Source organism: Lynx rufus, unplaced genomic scaffold (genome assembly GCF_022079265.1).
Source record: "Lynx rufus isolate CCGP_SWC_20201006 ecotype Redwood Valley unplaced genomic scaffold, mLynRuf1.p SCAF_9, whole genome shotgun sequence".
Classification (NCBI taxonomy): domain Eukaryota; kingdom Metazoa; phylum Chordata; class Mammalia; order Carnivora; family Felidae; genus Lynx; species Lynx rufus.
Genome location: NW_025814897.1, coordinates 43,610,627 through 43,629,906, shown reverse-complemented (window position 1 = coordinate 43,629,906; position 19,280 = coordinate 43,610,627). Strand labels below are relative to the sequence as shown.

General features: G+C 36.8%; 1 protein-coding gene across 2 annotated transcripts in view; it reads left to right on the top strand.

Moving 5' to 3' along the window:
- Nucleotides 1-1,067: 1,067 nt before the first annotated feature.
- Nucleotides 1,068-19,280, top strand: part of LOC124505601 (Putative N-acetylated-alpha-linked acidic dipeptidase) — a 66,715-nt gene continuing 48,502 nt past the window's right edge. Inside the window, exons 1-4 of one of the 2 annotated variants that reach the window (XM_047071589.1) lie at nt 1,068-1,197; nt 3,638-3,746; nt 7,995-8,181; nt 15,083-15,184. In XM_047071589.1, the coding sequence (XP_046927545.1) occupies nt 1,080-1,197; nt 3,638-3,746; nt 7,995-8,181; nt 15,083-15,184 (516 nt within the window). In that variant the 5' untranslated portion in view covers nt 1,068-1,079. The remainder of the gene's footprint in view (nt 1,198-3,637; nt 3,747-7,994; nt 8,182-15,082; nt 15,185-19,280) is intronic. The other variant, XM_047071588.1, reaches the window with a different exon arrangement.

Sequence of the window (19,280 nt, the reverse complement as noted above, 5' to 3'; positions counted from 1 at the left end):
GAATGCAAAGTATTTAATTCTTCTTTAAATTTTTTTTATTTATTTTTAGAGAGAGCATGAGAGCACACGTGTGAGAGAGAATCCCAAGCAGGCTCTGCACTGTCAGCACAGAGCCCCAGGCCAGGCTTGATCTCACAACCTATGAGACCATGACCTGAGCTGAAATCAAGAGTTTGACACTTAACCAATTGAGCCACCCAGGCGCCCCTCAATATATGTAATTCTTATGTGAATCAGATACACATAGAAATCTTTGGTATGCTTAGAATAAAAATTGCATTTTCACACCTATTCTTTAAAATATTATAAAGTTACTAAAAACAGTAAAGGATATAATCTATGTATTGATATGAAAATCTTGATTCCTGAGTAAAACAAATAAATTTAAAAAATATAGGCATACAGCATTATATATAAATTCTTACGAAACAAAACGAAAAAGAGCAGAATACCTTTCCCATAGAAGAAAACAGCTTCTTATACTTTAAGAAAAACCACATTTGTAATATTTAAGTAAAATGCAGGGGTTTTTTTCCTGTTAATTTTTATTACTAAATAAAACTTGCTTAGTATTTAAAGAAATGTACATAGAAGTATAGGAAATAAGAAACTCAAGTACATCTTTTACCCTCTTCTCTCCCTTCCCTCACTGTTACCACCCTCCAGAGGTAAATACTGTAAACATTTCAGTCCAAACCCTACCCTCACATTTTTCTATGCATACACACAAGATACTTTAAGAAATACAAAATGCGATGCTGCTCTGCCTTTATCTTTTTAAGGAAGGTTTTAATTACTGTATATAGGCGTACAGAAAAGTTCACAAGTCGTAACTGTTCAGCTTCACGTGGCTGGACTGCGGGTGTTGGCACTTTGCAAAAACTCAGGGAGCTGATTGGCTCGGAGTGAGCTAGCGCTGCTTTGGGGCGGGGAAACCGGAGCCCCGGACCGCTAGCGGAGCCAGCCTGCAGTAGCCCGGAGGCGTTCCCTGGCCCGAGGAGTCCTCCGTCCCGCCGCGAGGCTGCAGCGGGACCACAGCAGAGGCGCAGGTCTGGGGAGGCCCCGCCGCCCGCGCCGAGATGTGGAATCCCCTTCACGAAGCCGACTCGAGCTTTGCGGCTTGGCGCCGCCCGCGCTGGCTGTGCGTCGGGGCGCTGGCGCTGGCCGCCGGCCTCTTGATCGTCGGCTTCCTCTTCGGTACGGGCGGGCTGGACTCGCGCGCGCCGGAGCCTACTGCGCAGCCCCGCGGTTCCCGGGACTCGCGGGCCGCCCGCCGAGCGCGGTCCTGTCCTGTGGCGCGTTCCCCTCCGGGGGGCGGAAAGTGGGGACCGGCCCCCGCGAGTCAGCTGGGGGGGGGCGCTGGGTTGGATTCTGGACAGTCACCCCGGGTAAGGAGTGGAGCGCAGAGCCCATGAAACTGGACTTCAGCAGGTCCCACCCGCTCGAGCCCTGTGAGCAATTGGTAAGTCTTACGACGTACTCCCGCAGGTCAGCGGCGGCAGTTGAACCAGGTCGTCCAGGGAGCTTTGCAGGCAGGGACTCTTTAGTGTTGCCCGGGCTGCTTCATGTATACAGTAGGTAAACGTCCGGGCATTGCTGCACGGGACTCTTTTCCGTCCTCATACCGTCGTCCTTGAGAGTTACGTAATTAGGGGAACACGTGGGAACTGGCTGTTACTGCCAGCGCTCTGAACAGATCTTTGCCTGTAGGTGTTCTGGGGCGTTCTCTGTGTACCGATTCGCAGACTTAGCCCAACTTCCATAAAAACTAGGGGCAGCACAGACCAGCTCAGACTCTCACATTTTCATTTGGACTCTGTTACTTCTTCGTGGCTTTGAACAGTTCACCATGTCTCTCTTCGCCTCCGTTTTCCAATCTTTATGATGAGGAGAATTTCTGGAATTTATTCGGAATAGCAAATGAAGTAGCACCAGAACCCTCTAGCCCAGTATTGGGGCGTTGGCACTTTTCCTAGTGCCTTCTTGGTGAGGAGATGCTTCTCATTGGATGTTGGTGCACAGGTCTAGCCTAATGTCGTTCACCCCTGCTCTGAATTCTGGATTCTCCTTCTGGGATTAAGAAGACCAGGCATAGACCAGCAACCTTGGCTCAATCCAGCACTCTTTTTGGCTTGCTGTGTGACTTCTGGGGTGACTAAGACTTCTGAGCTTCACTCTGCTTATAACTAACGTATGGATGTTAGTAACCACCCCCACCCCCAGGGTTGTTGTGGGTTTGCATGAGATAGGCGCTCAGTAATTAGGACACAGTTCAAGTTGAGTTTCAATGGTCTCAGCTGTAAAATAGAGTTGGGAAATAGAGTTGGTAAGGCTGGCACAGGGATTAAAAACTGCATTTCATGGTGGCAATCTTATTCTTCCTACTGTTGCCCACAGCCCCTTCCGTGTACACTGCTCAGTGGCTGACACCAAATAGGTTATTTTTTTTTCTTTTTTTTTTTAACGTTTATTCATTTTTGAGAGAGAGAGAGTGGGGGAGGGGCAGAGAGTGAGGCAGACACAATCTGAGACAGGCTCAGGGCTCTGAGCTGTCAACACAGATCCCCATGCAGGGCTCAAACTCACGAACTGTGAGAACATGACCTGAGCCAAAGTTGGACACATAACCGACTGAGCCACCCAGGCGTCCCCTGAATAGGTTCTTTATTAGGACTTGTTAATTTTTTCCCTAAGACTCTCTGCTCTCCACTCTCCCACAGGCCTCCCACCTCTTCATTTTGTTCATTTTTTTCAGCTCTCAATTCAAGCATTTCATCCCCAATGAATACTTCCCTGATTCCACACTCTAACCCAAGTCCTTTTGTTTTATGTACCGGTGGAATTAAATTTCCATTTGTTGCCAACCATTTATTTCAGTATGTATATATGGGTGTGTGTATGTATGTATATGATTTGTAACTGGAAAGTTCCAAGAAAGCTGGGTGGGTGATTTTGGTAACCATTTTATGACAAGATCATATCATTTTTCCAAATAAACTCTGTAAAGATACCCCATTTCCCTCAGCAGTGGGCATCTTGCAAAGCCATTGGGAAAACTAAACTGTAGTTTCCTTGTAGCTTTCTAAAGTACAACGTCTCCAGCCTGCTTCAACTGGAAACACAGACTCTCAATACATTTTGTTTGAGTTTGGGAAACAGAACAAATGACAAGTCTGAGTTTCCTTCACTAAAATAATTTATGTACTTGAAATAGATTCATAATTAATTCATTATAAACATTTACTAAGTGCTTATTCTCAGCACAGGGGCAGTCACTGAAAATAGAAGGTTTCAGAAGAAAGTAGGTGGATCTCTTTTTTTCCTTAACCTTTAAGAGATTTTCTTTATCCCCCTTAGTTGAAACATATTTTAGTAGTCCTTTTCTTATAAAACGTTCTTTAAAGAATAACAGCAATACTCGTCATTGAAATTGTATTTAAAAATATGTTGTGACTGATCTGTATTTTCAAAGTGTTTGCATGATTATTTTCCAGTGGAAGTGGGCAAGAGAAATTACACTCCAGAAGACTGGACGTCATTGATAATTTGTGTTTTACATGATAGATACAGTAATGAGGAAAAGTAGGTCCTGTCAATGAGCTCATGTCTCATTCCTATATTTGCATATATTTTACAGGATGGTTTATAAAATCCTCCAGTGAACCTACTAAGATTGTTCCACAGCCTAATGTGAAGAAGGCATTTTTGGATGAATTGAAAGCTGAGAACATCAAGAGGTTCTTATAGTAAGCATATACTTGAGAGTTTATATGGATAATTTGTTGGAAAATTGTTATTCTGTTTGGAAATATTGATCCAATATTTCATATATAGGAGCTGAGTTTTTAAAAGAAGTTTTATTTGTTGAAAATCTTATATCATATTTCATTTAGAGAGGATTATACTTTAAGCTAAACTGTATCACAAGAGCCATTTTTGAGGAGGACCCAGCAAACTTATCTGTGAAGGACCAGCCCCTGTCACAACTACTCTGCTCTGCTATTGTAGCAAGAAGAAGCCATTGAAAATACATAAATAAGAATGGCAGTTTCAATAAAACTTTATGGGCACTATAATTTGAATGTCATATAATTTATAGGTCGCTATATATATATATATATATATACACACACACACATATATACACACGTGTATATATATATATATATATACATACACATACACTACCTATTTAAAATATAATAACCATTTTTAGCTTGTGGAGTGTACAGAAACAAGTTAACTGGATCTGGTCGGGGGAACATAGTTTGCTGACTGCCGTTTTAAAAGACATTATATTCTAGTCAAAAGAATAAATCTGGATTTTGGACTTGGATATACTTGAGTTTAAATTCCATCTTTGCCTATTGACAGTAAAATCACTAGGGGTGAATACTTAACTTTCCTGAGCTCTCATTTCCACCTCTATAAAGTGGGGACCATGATATTATTGTGACAAGGATGATTAGAGGGCATATATGTGACAGGGTTTGCAAACTAGCTCCCTAGTTCCTGAAATAGCTATCTGTAGTGTAAAGCAAAAGATGTAAATGAGTAAACTTAAAGAGTATTTGCAAAGCAACTAAAAATAAAACACTTGTGTAGGATGATTGTATGTAATTGATTAGAACACTTAGGTTTTTCAAAGCAGAATACTTGAAGTCCCTATTAGTGATTGAAGGATTCCTTAGTGGATAAAAGTTACGATTTTATATAAAGGGAAGTTATGTATATATACACATATATTTACGTGCACACATATAATAAGCATAAGTGTGCACACATGATCCTACATACATATGTCTGTTTTAATTACAATAGAATTAAAGCCATAAATAAACATTCGCTAGGGCACCTTCCAGGTGTTTGGAAGGGCCATTTCAAGTGAGAGACCCTGAAGCTTAAATTTTGTGGAAATTCCTCCTCTGACTCTTGGACTTACTTCACTATAATTATGTATAATAGATACAATAAAAGTGGAGGACAAATACAATCTCCGGCAAAATACAATCTCCTTCCTAGACAGAGCTGCTGTCACTGCTGCTTCCTTCTTCCTTTCCTAACCTGTGACATAGACTGACCAGCAAAGAAGAAGAATGAATGCCTTAATTTCTCTCTCTGGACCCTGAATAAAATGGAAGCAGTTTCTTAATTATTCCTCCTTGACCCTGACCAAGCTCCTCTGTTTGCAACTCAAGGAGTTTCACCATTAGCACAAAAGAAAGAGATTAAACCTTGATATTTTAGTTGGATCAACAACTTACTTGCAACACACCTCTTAATTGATTAAAATAATAAAAATTAAGAGCTGAAGTTTAATATCAGTTACCTAACTGAGCCACAGATCTTTGGGAAGTAGTGAGGGAACAATATTCTCCCCATATACAGATGAGAAAATGAAGATTTAGCCAGGATTACACAATTTAGTGGCAAAACCTCAAATACACTCCTTGTAGGATTTTATGCCAGTTAATTTATTTATCATTGGAAATGGATTTTTTCCCACTCTTCATTAGGATCTGCTTTGCTCCAAATGAGTGGGTTCTAGCCCTGCTTGTAGCACAGTGTAGTATCCTAGTTGGTAATGACAAAACCGTTCCAAGGAATTTCACTCATAATAGCCAGGTCTGATAATAATCCATCCTCCTCCCTCCCTCCCTCTTTCTTGGTGGTGGGGAGAGCAGGTTCAAGACTCCCCATTGGCAACTGTTCTTTTTTCTTTTTAAAAAACATTTTTTTTGTGTGTAAACTCTACCCTCAACATGGGGCTCGAACTCACAATGCCGATATTAAGAGTCACATGCTCTACTGATGGAGCCAGCCAGACACCCCATTTCTTAGATGCAGGGACAGAGTTATCACTGTGACTTCAGAAAATATGCAGAATCTGCATCCATTTTACTTATGTTACAGTTTGCCATCTGTGTAATGTAGAAAAAAATAGCACCATGCTGGCTCTTTTTCTCTTTTCTCTGCAGGTATGCGTTGAAGGGATATAAAGACACCTCAGCTGCCTGTTAAGATTGTGTATTTCTGTTACTACATTTTGTAAATACGCATTAGAAACTTTGTGTAAGAGGTTGTATGGGAGCAAGAATGACCTGTGCCCTTCAAGGTCCTTCTACCAGGACTAAGAATCAAATTGACACAAACAGATTAACAGGAGGAAATCAAATTTAATAGCATACGTACAGGGATTCCACACAGACATGGAAATTCCAAAGCAGGGCAAAATGAGTATACATGTCACCCTGAACTAAGAAGTGGGCAGGGGTCTGAGACTTCAGGTGAAAGAAATGTGCTTCACAGGGCAATGAGAAAAACAGATGTTTGGTAATAGATGTGTGCCCTGCCTATACAGAGGGATCACCCAGATCAAATTTATCTCTGCTAGTAACCCTTATTTGGGGAAAGACCACCAGTTTCGATTCTCCTGTGTTGTTAAGGGAGGGACAAAACTTTCTTTTGAGCCTGTAGGGTCTTGATTGCCTTCAGCTCAGAATAATCTTCATGCCAAAATGGCCCATCTTGGGGCAGCCCACCTTTGGCCCCTAGGGTGTTAAGCCCTTAAACATTTTTTGAATGAGGATTTTAATACCATCTTTGTAAACACAACTTAAATTATTTTAATGGAGTTATAAAAATTAACAAAATCTCCATTTTTTTAAAAAAAATGGAAGTTATTCTTGGCAGTTGATTTTTCAGTCAAAAATTCAGATACACAGTAAAATTAAGTATTTGAAGGTGGAATCATCATAGCCATGTTGCCTATTTATTAGTTGTTTTTTTTTTAACTCACTATACGGATGGACATGTGCTAATTTTAGGAAAACCTACATATTCAGAACCAGAAGTTCATGAAGCTCAAGAAGTTCATGATCTAGAAATAAATATCTTTTTATGATATGTGATGCATTGTCATACGGATTTTTTTTCCTTTAAGTGGTTTAAGATGAAAATACAAATGAGCTGAATTTTCAGAGAAACAACATATTTCCACAAAAGAAAAATTTAAACAAAAAGCACCACTCTATAGATATATTAAATGAGAGATTAATAAACTCATGACAATATTTTTGGTGGCTAAAATTTTGGCTGCATAGTTTATTAATTAAAGATGTTCCTGGTCAGGCTAATTATCATCATTGATTTTTAAGTGTATTACTATGCATGATGAATGGAGTACAAGAGATTCAGTCTGAACTTGGGTAAATATTTTTAGATTATTCCTTAATGAAGATACTTTATACAGGTTGCTAATCAAAAGGTTTCTCACTTGGCTCTAACTTTCAGTCTTTAACGTTTATTTATTTTTGGGACAGAGAGAGACAGAGCATGAACGGGGGAGGGGCAGAGAGAGAGGGAGACACAGAATCGGAGACAGGCTCCAGGCTCTGAGCCATCAGCCCAGAGAGACAGGCTCCAGGCTCTGAGCCATCAGCCCAGAGCCTGACGCGGGGCTCGAACTCACGGACCGCGAGATCGTGACCTGGCTGAAGTCGGACGCTTAACCGACTGCGCCACCCAGGCGCCCCGAACTTTCAGTCTTTAAAAATAAATGTGATTATCAATCATTCTTGGCACGTCACAGCTTGGTATTTTGTAGGAAAATAATTTTTACCTCCCAAATATATTTTACACAGTGAAATAAAGAAATAATTCCATAAAAGTTATAAGATGCATGAGTCTTAAGGAAAGATATGATACTTTCCTCATTTACTATATGGGGACACGTCCAAAGGATCGCCCATAACAATTCTCTACAAAGATCAGTTTCTCCAGTTTTTCCTTGAATGAGTACAAATTACAGAATGAAACCTTCAAAATACACTTTGAGCATCTATTTGATGCAATAATAGTGCTGCTTTGTTTTTTTTTAACGTATCACATTTCAAAGCAATTTTTAGATGTAAATCTGCCTTACTTGGTTGTTCATTTGGGATGCTGGCTGACTAAACATTAATTTCTAACCACTTTCAATTTTTGTTCACCAGTAATTTTACACGGATGCCACATTTAGCAGGAACAGAACAAAACTTTCAGCTTGCAAAGCAAATTGAATCCCAGTGGAAAGAATTTGGCCTGGATTCTGTTGAGTTAGCCCATTATGATGTCCTGTTGTCCTATCCAAATAAGACTCATCCCAACTACATCTCAATAATTGATGAAGACGGAAATGAGGTAAAAAAAAAAAAAAAAAAAAGGGAGAGATAAGAAACTACCCTCATCTCTATTTTTTTCAAGTACCTTTTATGAAAGAATGGCCCTATACCATCTCTAATTATTGATAGAAATTAATATTATTGAAACTTGTGAATGTTTTTCATATCTCATTACCAGTATCAGCTATTTTCCTATGATGTTTGAATTTAATGTGATGTTGGAAAAATTATGAGAAATTAATGCTTGATGACAGTTGTATTTCCTGTTTTTTTAGTATTGCATACTAATATATAGTAATATATTAGTACTTCCAAGCAACTAAAATAAACACATTTTTGATAGGTTCAGACTGTAAAAGAAACTGCATAAGTTTGGGGCTATCTGGGAACTCAGGACACCTGGTATACAGTTTGAGTCATTAGGTTTTTACTGGTATTTAATGATATGTCTCGTAGGATCATGTGTTCAGCTCTGTGCCCAGAACTTGGATGTGGCATTTGAAGGAGAAGAGTTTGGATGGCAAGTCTGTAGAAGGATATCTAAAGAATATACAATCTTGTTTGCAAGTTAGGGTACATACTTGAGAAAGAAGAGATAATACAAGTAACTGAGGTATATCTCATCATGATATATATTCAATGTGAAGGCTTATAAAATAAAACTCATACCTTTAATCCTATTTAGCATACCTTAGTTTTAAAGGTACAATATCTTAACTAAAATAACCTCTTTTAATCTAGATAGTTTCCTTCAGCCCTTTTCTTAGCAGGGCCTTCTAAATATGTCCAGCTTGATCAGTGAACTGAAAATGTCATGTGATTTAAATATGTATAGATTTAAAAAAATTTCATAATATGTCAATCACCTTCTATCAACTAATGAATCAATCTTTTAATGGCTAATATGCTGTTAGTTTTGTAGCCAGTCATATAATCCCATGCTAAATTTCCTAACATGATTCAAAATTTTCCATATTAGCTACTTTTTAAAATTATACTAGTTAATAGTTTATCTTTTTAAAATATTAATCTCAAAATATAAAAAGTATTTTTAAAAAAGGTGTGTAGAATATCAGTGTACAGCATATGGTCCCATAACAGTTGTTAAATAAGGTGTCATATCTATCTATATATAATCAAGTACTAGGCAGTCTATAAAAGTGTGTTTAGGGAAATTGTTTAATGATAAAATAAAATATTATGTTAAAAAATATATACATATACTTAAACCTTTGTCTTGATCTGTCAAATTTGGGATTATCTATATACAATGAGGAAAATAGCAAACTTGCAGTTCTTTTTTCCTTCTTTGCTTTTATTATTCCATTTCATTATTTGTTTTTGCTATTATAAGCATTTATTAAATTCTTCAAGCCTGTCACATAACATAAAGGTATCATGTAGAAATTTCATTTCGGAGATTTTCTTGAATGGTGTCAGCTCTCTCATTTGGGTTCCTAGACCAATTTCTACTGAGATGGCGAGTGTTTTCCCCACGCATTCAATAAGCAATTCTCAGACACCAGTTGGGTTGTTCTAGAATTGTATTCAATTCTGACACTATTTACCTGGGGATTGTGTCAGATTCCATAGGTAAGAAGTCAGTCTTCTAAAAGTGTCCCCTTCCACACTCATTCAGGATGCCACTTGAAAGCTTGGGTTGTTACTTGTGTTTCTGACCTACCTACTGGCTATAGACTGGAAGTTCCAAAGGCTCCCTCCAACTCAGGGTGCCAAGTGTAAGCAGGTTGTTACCTGTACTTCTGACAGATTGGGAGAAATCAGAGGTTCCCATGATCCCCTCCTCAGGTCTGATTAATTTGCTAGAGTGAATCAACATTTATAAAAACATTTTACATTTTAGATTACTGAGTTAGTACAAAGGACAGTAAATGACATGAAGCAATAGCCAGATGAAGAGATGCATAGAGCACAGTATGTGGGAAAGAGCACAGAGCTTTCATGCCTTCTCTAGGAGTGCCAGTCTCCCCACACTCCCATGTGTTCACCAACCCAGAAGCTCTCTGAACCCTGTCCTTTGAGTTTTTATGGGCTTCATTACATAAGTGTGATGATTAAATCTTGGCTATTGGTGGTTGATGCAACTTCCAGGTCCTCTCCCTTCCCTGGTGGGAGGTGGGCAATGTGACGGAAAGTCCCAAGGCTCTAATCACAAAGTTGGTTCTCCTGGCCCACCTGACCCCATCCTTAGGTGGGGTCAAAAGTTACCTCGTTAGCCTAACAATAGACCCTTTGTTGCTCTCATCAGGAAATTCCTTTTAGGAGGTTTTAGGAGCTCAGTGCCAGAAAAGGAAAGAGGATCAAATATGTATTTATTGTAAATCACAATATCACACTGCCTAAAGCTTCCTAATTTTTTAAAAGCTATATCATTGGTTCATCTTCCTTTTTATTTTCATCCAAGTACCCCTGAACGAAGAGTCACAGACTTCTCCAAGTGCCTTGCTTCCTCCCTATGTCCCTTTCCTGAAGCAGTTGCTATTCAACCGTTGACACAAAATAAACAAACCTTTTAAAAACTTTTAAAGGAAAAGGAAAAGAGTTTTATTTGAGACCAAGTTAAGACAGCTGTGCAGGATACACAATCTTGCCAAAAGCAAAAGCAGCATTAGGGGAAAAAAAGAAGAGTATTAATCATATAATAAGAAGGTAGAAGGGCTTTAAATGCTGTATATAAGTAATTAGAAAAAAACTTAAAGGAAAAAACTGGTTAAAAACATAGTATGTCAGACTAAATAAAATCAGCTGTGTACTATTTTATAAGGAGTGACTTGAATGTAACATCACAGCAAGTTCGAAAGTAACAAACAAAAAGAAATACCAAGCAAATACTGACTTAAAAAACTTGTCTATCTTGTAGTCAATTTTAGGGCAAAGTCAAAAACCTTATTAAGAGATAGAGAGGGTTACTACATAAGTGTTTCAATTCATTTTTGTCTGTTAAAGAAAAAGATACAACAGGCCCAAAATGGAGTTAATTGTACTAAGCCCCACTTCAGCAAACCAAGATTTAATACCTAACCTAGTACAGTTTCAGCCTCTCCCAGGAATGTAGCCTTTGACTAGTCAATTTGGAATTACCTGGTCAGCACTAATGAGGTAATCCACCTGATTGACCCCTTATGTTCCCCAAATGACAAAGATCAATAAGAAAGAAAAAAAAATACAAGGAATGCATAAATAAATAATATAAGGAGTAAAAAAGAGAGGCATATCTCTAGATGTTGCCAAAATTCAAAAAGATAAAAAAGTACTAGGAAGAAGTATGCCAACAATTTATAGCTGAGATGAAATGCAAAATGGAAAAAAACATGAAAATTGACATAAGAATGCACTTTTAAAAATCCAAAGAGGTTTAGAACATTAAAGAAATTAAATCCGTAATTCAAAAATTCCCACAACTCAAAGCATCAAGACCAACTGGTTTTCCTTTTAAGTGTGAAAGATTAAAGTGAAAGATCATTTTTGTAAAGATCATTTAAATACAGTACAACACAACTTATTTCAGAGAATATTAAAAATTCAACTCATTTTTAAGGCAAGTATAATCTAGAAATTATAACCCAACAAAGACATTGCAAAAATACTAGCCAAATGTGTAATAAATATATAGATAGATAGATAACATAATTATCATTATGAAAAAGAAAAACTTACATACTTATCTCAAAAGACATCCCCCCCTAAATATTTAACACAATGAAACATATATTCATGACAAAAACTCTTAGTAAACTTGGAAAAGAAGTTAGTTGACATTACCTGATAAAGGTCACTGTAACTACCAAAATTGATGGTGAGACACTGAAAACATCCCCTTCAAGTTAAGCATATCTGTCACCACTTTTCAACATTGTACTTAATTAAGGTCCTGGCCAGTGCAGTGGAACAAAGGGTAATGGGAGACCAGGAGTGAACCTGTGTTGACTAACACAGTGACCTGCGTTATACTAACTAGAGCACCAAATATCTGCCTCTCCCGAGGCAATCTAAAATGAAGCCAAATCAACCACTACCCTCCAAAAATCCCCGCATTCTCCATATAGCCCGTAATTTTTCCATGAGCCACATAAGGTACAAACTCATCTGAATCATTGGGCAAGATCACAAAAGAAACTGTAGTATAAAGTACAGTACAAATTCATATAGAAACACAGTCATTACATCAGCAAGTCTTTCAGCCAGTGGAGTATTCAAGTTGTTTTCATTCAATTTGCCTTTATGATAATCTCCAGTTTTACAGCATCACCAAATAAGTGAATTTTAGACCATGTTTATGAGTTATTCTAACAAGTAGGAGACACTTAAAAAAATTGTTTTTTAATTTATTTTTGAGACAGAGAGAGACAGAGCATGATCAGGGGAGGGGCAGAGAGAGAGGGAGACACAGAATCTGAAGCAGGCTTCAGGCTTTGAGCTGTCGGCACAGAGCCAGATTCAGGGCTCGAACTCACAGACCAGACCGTGAGATCATGACCTGAGCTGGACTCAGATGCTTAACCAACTGAGCCACCCAGGCGCCCCTGAGTGGGAGACATTTTTTAAAGTCAAGGAAACAACTTTTTTTGGTGACTTTATCAAAAGGAGGTTATATACCAGAGAGCATTGTTCTCTTTCCAAAATTCACTAATATAGCCTCAAATTATGTTTTCTGAATATAACCAAAATAATTTTGGTCCACAAATCTCTATTAACCTTTTGTGACATAAAAAAAGGCAGTATGTAGTTCAGTCTATATCATATGTTATCTCTACACAATAAAATAATGTGTTTATATATTTAAAACATTTCTGGTAGAATCTATAGAACACTGGTCTTATATGTTGCCTGTGGAAGGAGGAACTTGTGTGTGTTGTGCAGGAGAACAAAAATTGACAGTTTACCACACTGCTCTGCTCTGAATAGTCACAATAATTAAGCTACACTGGGAGATGGTGATAGTACAAAACCATTTGCAGGTGGGACAGAAGGACAAAAACAGAGCTGAGCTGTCACAATGTCAATAGAGAACACCTGAATCTGAAACACAGGCAATATAAGCTTGTGATTTAAAGAAATAGAAGTGAATATATAATTCAACTTATGGTTGTGATAAAATAAAGGGAATTTTCAACTCTTCATGTTTGTAAGCTCTGTCTCTGGGCTCCCAGAGAAGCTATACTTTAACATTTACTAAGATCAAAATGACTCAGCAAAACCTTAAAGTATGGCTCCATTTCTGCCCCAAGCACACACCGTACATCTGCTTTGTTAAAAATAAATAAGTAAATAACCAAAGAGAAGCATTCCAAACATAAGGATTAGAAAAAGAAAGAACCCTCCCTGGTTCCCACTAGATTAAAACTATACAGACTTGTACATACTAAAAATGTAAGATAAAGTCTGTAACTTTCTGGAATGTCCTAGGTCATGATGATTTCTAACTGTTTTTCCCTTTTGTGTGTGTGTGTCTTGGGTGGTTGATCTTATTAGTTTTATTTTTTAGTAGTTTGGAAACTAAAACATCTGATCCCTACTTAACAATGTCATAATTCAATCAATATTTCTACAATACAAACATCTTAGAATACTTTCACTTTGGTCATGCACTATCAATTTATACCCAGAATTCTAATTCAACCTTATTCTTTTCAACTTGAATAATACTTGCTTTTATTATTACATACAGTCCATATTTATTCATTTTTTTCCATATATTTGCGATAACTTGCTTACCAATCTTTGAATCATATAAGAGCTTCTTTTAGAGGCTTTGTTTTGTTGAATGATACCTTTAGAAGTTTTCTTTGTTTTCAGTGAATGTCTGTTGGCTCCAAACAGTTACTTTTTGGTAGAAAATGTGTCTTTCATTTCATTTTCAAAAGGAAAGATGTTTTATGCATTATGCATTACGTTATTGAGATACCAGCTACCAATCTAATTTTTATTCTGTTTGGGTATCTTGTGTGATCTCTCTTTTGCAACTTTTAACATTAAGTATTATATTGAATATTACAGTTTAACTATGATGGGTCTGGATGTAGATTATTTTTTAGTTAGCTTGGTCAGGATTCATTGGACAGCCTGAATCCTAGAGTTCATAGTTTTTATTAGTTTGGAAAATTCTTAGTCATTATATAGTCAAATTTAGCTCCTTCACATTCTTTCTATTCTCTTCTTTTACAAGTCCTCATATATACATCCAACAGGTTTATCTCTAGTGTATCTTCAATCCTGAAGGTTGTTGTGTTTTGGAGACCCAGCTTTATGCAGGGGTCTCTTGTAAGACTCTATTATTTGGACCATCTCTAGACTTTCTTTAAACATCGTGTGCCCCTCTTTTTGGGTCCCAGGTTCCGTTAGATTCAACTTTAGTGCAACCTCTCAGGATTCCCGAGAATCCTGAAAATCCGGGAATGTGCCACTTTTTTGCTTCTGAGTAGTCCTTACTCCTCCCCGCCCCAATTCAATGATATGCTTAAAAACATAATAATTTATTTTTAGTTCAAGTGTGAATGTTGTTCAGTGTGTCTAGGTACTACTAGATATGGATCTTCTTGAATGTATTTTTTTATTGAAATAAATTTAGTATGTAATTTGTTGCTAAATAATCATCTTAGCAAGTTATAAGGGACTAAATTTATAATACAATGCTACTTTTTATTTGGGTATTAACATTTCCTCCTAAATCAAACCTGGTGCTTTATAGGTCCTCTCTGGGTCTATAGTTTATTTTTCTGATGAAATCCTCACAACTTCTAGCACAGTGCTGGATATTTGATATGTATTTGCAAAATACTGAAGGATTGATTAACCCTATACTGAAAGGGAAGAATATACACATTTTTTTCCTTGTGTTTGACTTGTAGCAATCAAACTTTACCTGATTTACTTTTGATTATCGTATTTTGTTTTTCTAGATTTTTAACACATCATTATTTGAACCACCTCCTCCAGGATATGAAAATGTTTCAGACGTTGTGCCACCTTTTAATGCCTTCTCCCCGCAGGGAATGCCAGAGGTAAAAATGCAATATGATGAAACAAAAATAACAAACAGAATTCCTCATATATGCAGGCAACAATTAAACAGTTATAAGATTTTTCATATAATCCAAATTTACCCCTTTTTTACAGTTAAGAAACTAGAATTTCTTTATAAGAAAAGGACTATTAGTTTTGTTGACCATTTTTAAAGATAAAATTTACTCCAATGAGATGCAGAAATGCAAAATGTACATTTACTGACTTTTGACAAGTGCGTATACCTATGTAATCCAAACCCCTTAACACACAAAATATTAGTCACTTCAGAATGTACCTTTATGACCTTTCTCAATCGGTATTACACAGACACAGTCAGTCATTCAATTTGTTTTTGCCACCATTGATTAGTTTTGCCTATTCTAAACAGAATTGTATAGCATGTAATCATTTGTGTCCAGTTTCTTTCACTAAGCATAGAGTCTATGAGATTCCTGCGTTTTAGCATTTAGCTCATTCTTTTTTATTGCCAAGTAATTTTCATTGTATGAAAATACATTAATTACTACTGTTGCATGGCAGTGATTAGTTTTCAAAGAATTTGAATAAGAGTATTGTTGCCATTTTCAAATGGGGAGCCTGAATGTCCATTCTAGAAAATTTTGTGTGGTCTACTCAATAAAGCAGTGTATTTAACTATCATCTGAAATTCTACAGTCAATCCGATTCTTGTGTGGTACTTTGTTGTTTAGAAGAAAGCTAAGAAAGGTAAATTTGAAAGAGTTGAATATAATTTATTAATATATTTTAAAAATTATCTTTCCCATTATAATATTTGACAGCAAGTAGATTCAATTTTGGATGTACTGGGTTGAGATGCCTAGGATATATGGTATATTTACGAGAAGTTGCTGATTGACAGTTGGGTATATTGAAATACCACCCGATAGAAGGGTAAGAGTTGGCTATTATTGGAAACATCCTAAGTAAAAAAATTGTATTTAGAGTTGAATATTTAAAAGTCTGTCTTCACCAATCAATGAGGATTTAATCCAAGAACATAAGGATTATTTAATATCAGGCAACAGTGCCATATTTTTTAATAAGAGAGAAAAATACTCTTTTTTATTTTCAGATGTATTGGCTTTACTGGCTTATTTATAATTTAAAAACACAAGCTTTGAATCAAAGAATATTTTCTATTGATTTCATGAAACTTATTTCAAATGAATAGTTTACATCTTACTTAATGGTATAATATCAGAAAAATTCTTTCTAAAATTGGCACATAAATAGAATGCATACAATTGTAATTATTTTATGGTTGACCTGAGATAGAAATGTGGCATTTAACAATTGGAAATGAGGAGAGAGTGTATTTTATTTTATTTTTAGTTTATTTTTAATGTTTATTTTTGAGAGACAGAGAGAGAGACAGAGTGCGAGAGAGGGGAGGGCCAGGGAGGGAGACACAGAATCCAAAGCATGCTCCAAGCTCTGAGCTGTCAGCACAGAGCCAGATGTGGGGCTCGAACCCATGAACTGTGAGATCATGACCTGAGCCGAAGTCGGACCCTTAACCGACTGAGCCACACAGATGCCCCAAGATAGTATATTTTAGATCTCACGTGTCCTGACATCACTAAGACTTGTTCCTCAGGTTAAGGCGCCTTACCATCATGGGCCCATGTATGATCCCTAATTTAAATGTATTTTCTTTTCCTTTCATCTCTCATCCCTATCCTCGATCTCATTCCTTTCCCCTCCCCCCAGTGTATTTGTGTCCTTAGCAATGTACACAGTGTTCTTAAAAACATATGACTTTATTTTGTTTTTGATGTACTTTAAATTTCTATAGGTAGCTTTATATTTTAGGTCTTACTTCATCTCTTACTATTTTCAATCAACGTCCTTTAAAAAATCTACCCTGTTGCTTTGTCAGAGCAGCTCATCACTTTTGCTGTTGCCTGTCATTTCATGATATGTGCACACCACATGTAACTTACCCATTCTTTTAGTTGCCAACACTGCTTTACTTTTAAGTCTTCATGACCACAGTGTTGCAACAAGTAACCTCATACATGTCCCTGTTTGGGCTTGCCAGGGTTTCTCTGTTCATGGTAAACCAGGTATGGGATTGCTGTTTTATAGGAATATTTAATTTCCCGACATCCAGACTGTAGCAGTTTATTGCTTGCACTGACAACCTTTTTTTATATATTTTCATCAACACTTGAAATTATGTAACTTTATAATTTTTGCCCATCTAAGTGTTTTAATTTATTTTAATTCACATTTCTCTGATTACCAGTGAGGTTGCTTGTCTCTATACATAGTTATTTATTAGCTGTTCTGGTTTTTATTCTGTGCAAGGACTACGTATAGCCTTCTCCTTTTCCTGTTGAATTTCCAGCCTCTTTTCTTATTGAATTTAAGTATTTCTTAAATATTTTAATTATTTATTCAATATTGGTTTAAATATTATAAGTATCTTCTAATTTTTCACCTATTCATGTTATCTAAGCTTTCCTTTATTGAAAATATATCTTTAATTTTGATATTGCCCAATTGTTCTTATGTTTTTAAACTTTGGGTTTTCTTTATTAATTCTCCTCATTGTTTACAGTGATAAATCTGTATAACCAGAATATATAAAAAATACTAATACATAATTATTTAAAAATAGCATTAATATTATCAGATTGGAGTTAAATATATATGGACAGATAGTATATAATAAGAGGAAATATAGCAAAAATTTTTAATTTAAGATAGCCATAAAATATAAAATATACTTTAAAAGTCTTCAGTGAGTGTGAAGTAGTTCGAAAACACTGAAATTTATTGAGCAATGAAAATACTATGTACAAAGAAACAGATTATGGGGGCACCTGGGTGGCTGAGTTGGTTAAGCATTCTACTTAGGCTCAGGTCAAGGTCTCGCAGTTCCTGAGTTTGAGCCCCACTACAGGCTCTGTGCTGATAGCTCAAAGCCTAGAGCCTGCTTCAGATTCTGTGTCTCCTTCTCTGCCCCTCTCTCATTCATGCTCTGTCTCTCTGTCTCTCTCTCTCAAAAGTAAACTTAAAAAAAAAAGAAACAGATTATGTTTCTAGATAAGAAGACAGAGTGTTATAAGGAGGAAATTATACCCACATTAGTATGTGGGCTTAATGTATAATCAGTTAAAATCCCCAAATACTTTTTGGACTTTGACAGAATTATTCTACTCCTAAGAGTCATAGAGATTATTAACTCATTTCTTTCAAGTAGATTTAAACTCTTCTAGATTAATGGAAAGCTAGAAGGATCCCCTGATTCCGCATGAGATTCTTGTTTGTGTTCAAATATTAGATGGATTTGCGGCTGGTGTGCTTCACTGGGTCACCTGTAACTCAGCTAGTGCAATGTTAGTTCTTTTTAAAATTATATATGTCTGTATGTGGGCTTAATATTTTTCACTGTAAGTTATCTTCAGATCTACATCTGAATTCTCCGGAGTGTAAAGTACTGGGCTCTGCTTTAGGCTATTTGAAATGAGCAATTTGACAATGTCTAATAAAAATATAATCTAAGGGTGTCTGGGTGGCTCAGTCAATTAAGCATCCAACTCTCGGTTTTCGGCTCAGGTCATGATCTCGGGCCTTTCTGGGTTCATGCCCCGTTTTGGGCTCTCTGCTGGCAGCATGGGGCCTGGTTGGGATTCTCTCTCTCCGCCTGTCTTTCTGTTTCTCCCCCACTCCCACCGTCTCTCTCAAAATAAACTTTAAAAATATATGTAATCTAATTTTTGGTTTTCAAACTTCAGCACATATCATGATAATTGAGAAGGCTTATAAAACACAGGTTCTGGTTCCCACCTCGCTGAGTTTTGGTAGGTCTTCATAGTTTGTTCCCAGTAAGACTCCAGGTCTTGATTCTGTGGGTTTAACAACTATACTTTGGGAGCCGCATGTCTTTCCTCCCAGTTCTGTTTCAGCTAACAAGAACAGGAAGATGGAAGCTTGAAAGACACAGAAAATTCTAGGCTGACAGTGCAAGATTGTATTTATTCCCAGTCATAGAACAATGGTACAGTGTAAACTTTACAAGAAGGTCATTGTCTGAAAACAAAGCTTTTTTCTAAATAACAGTGA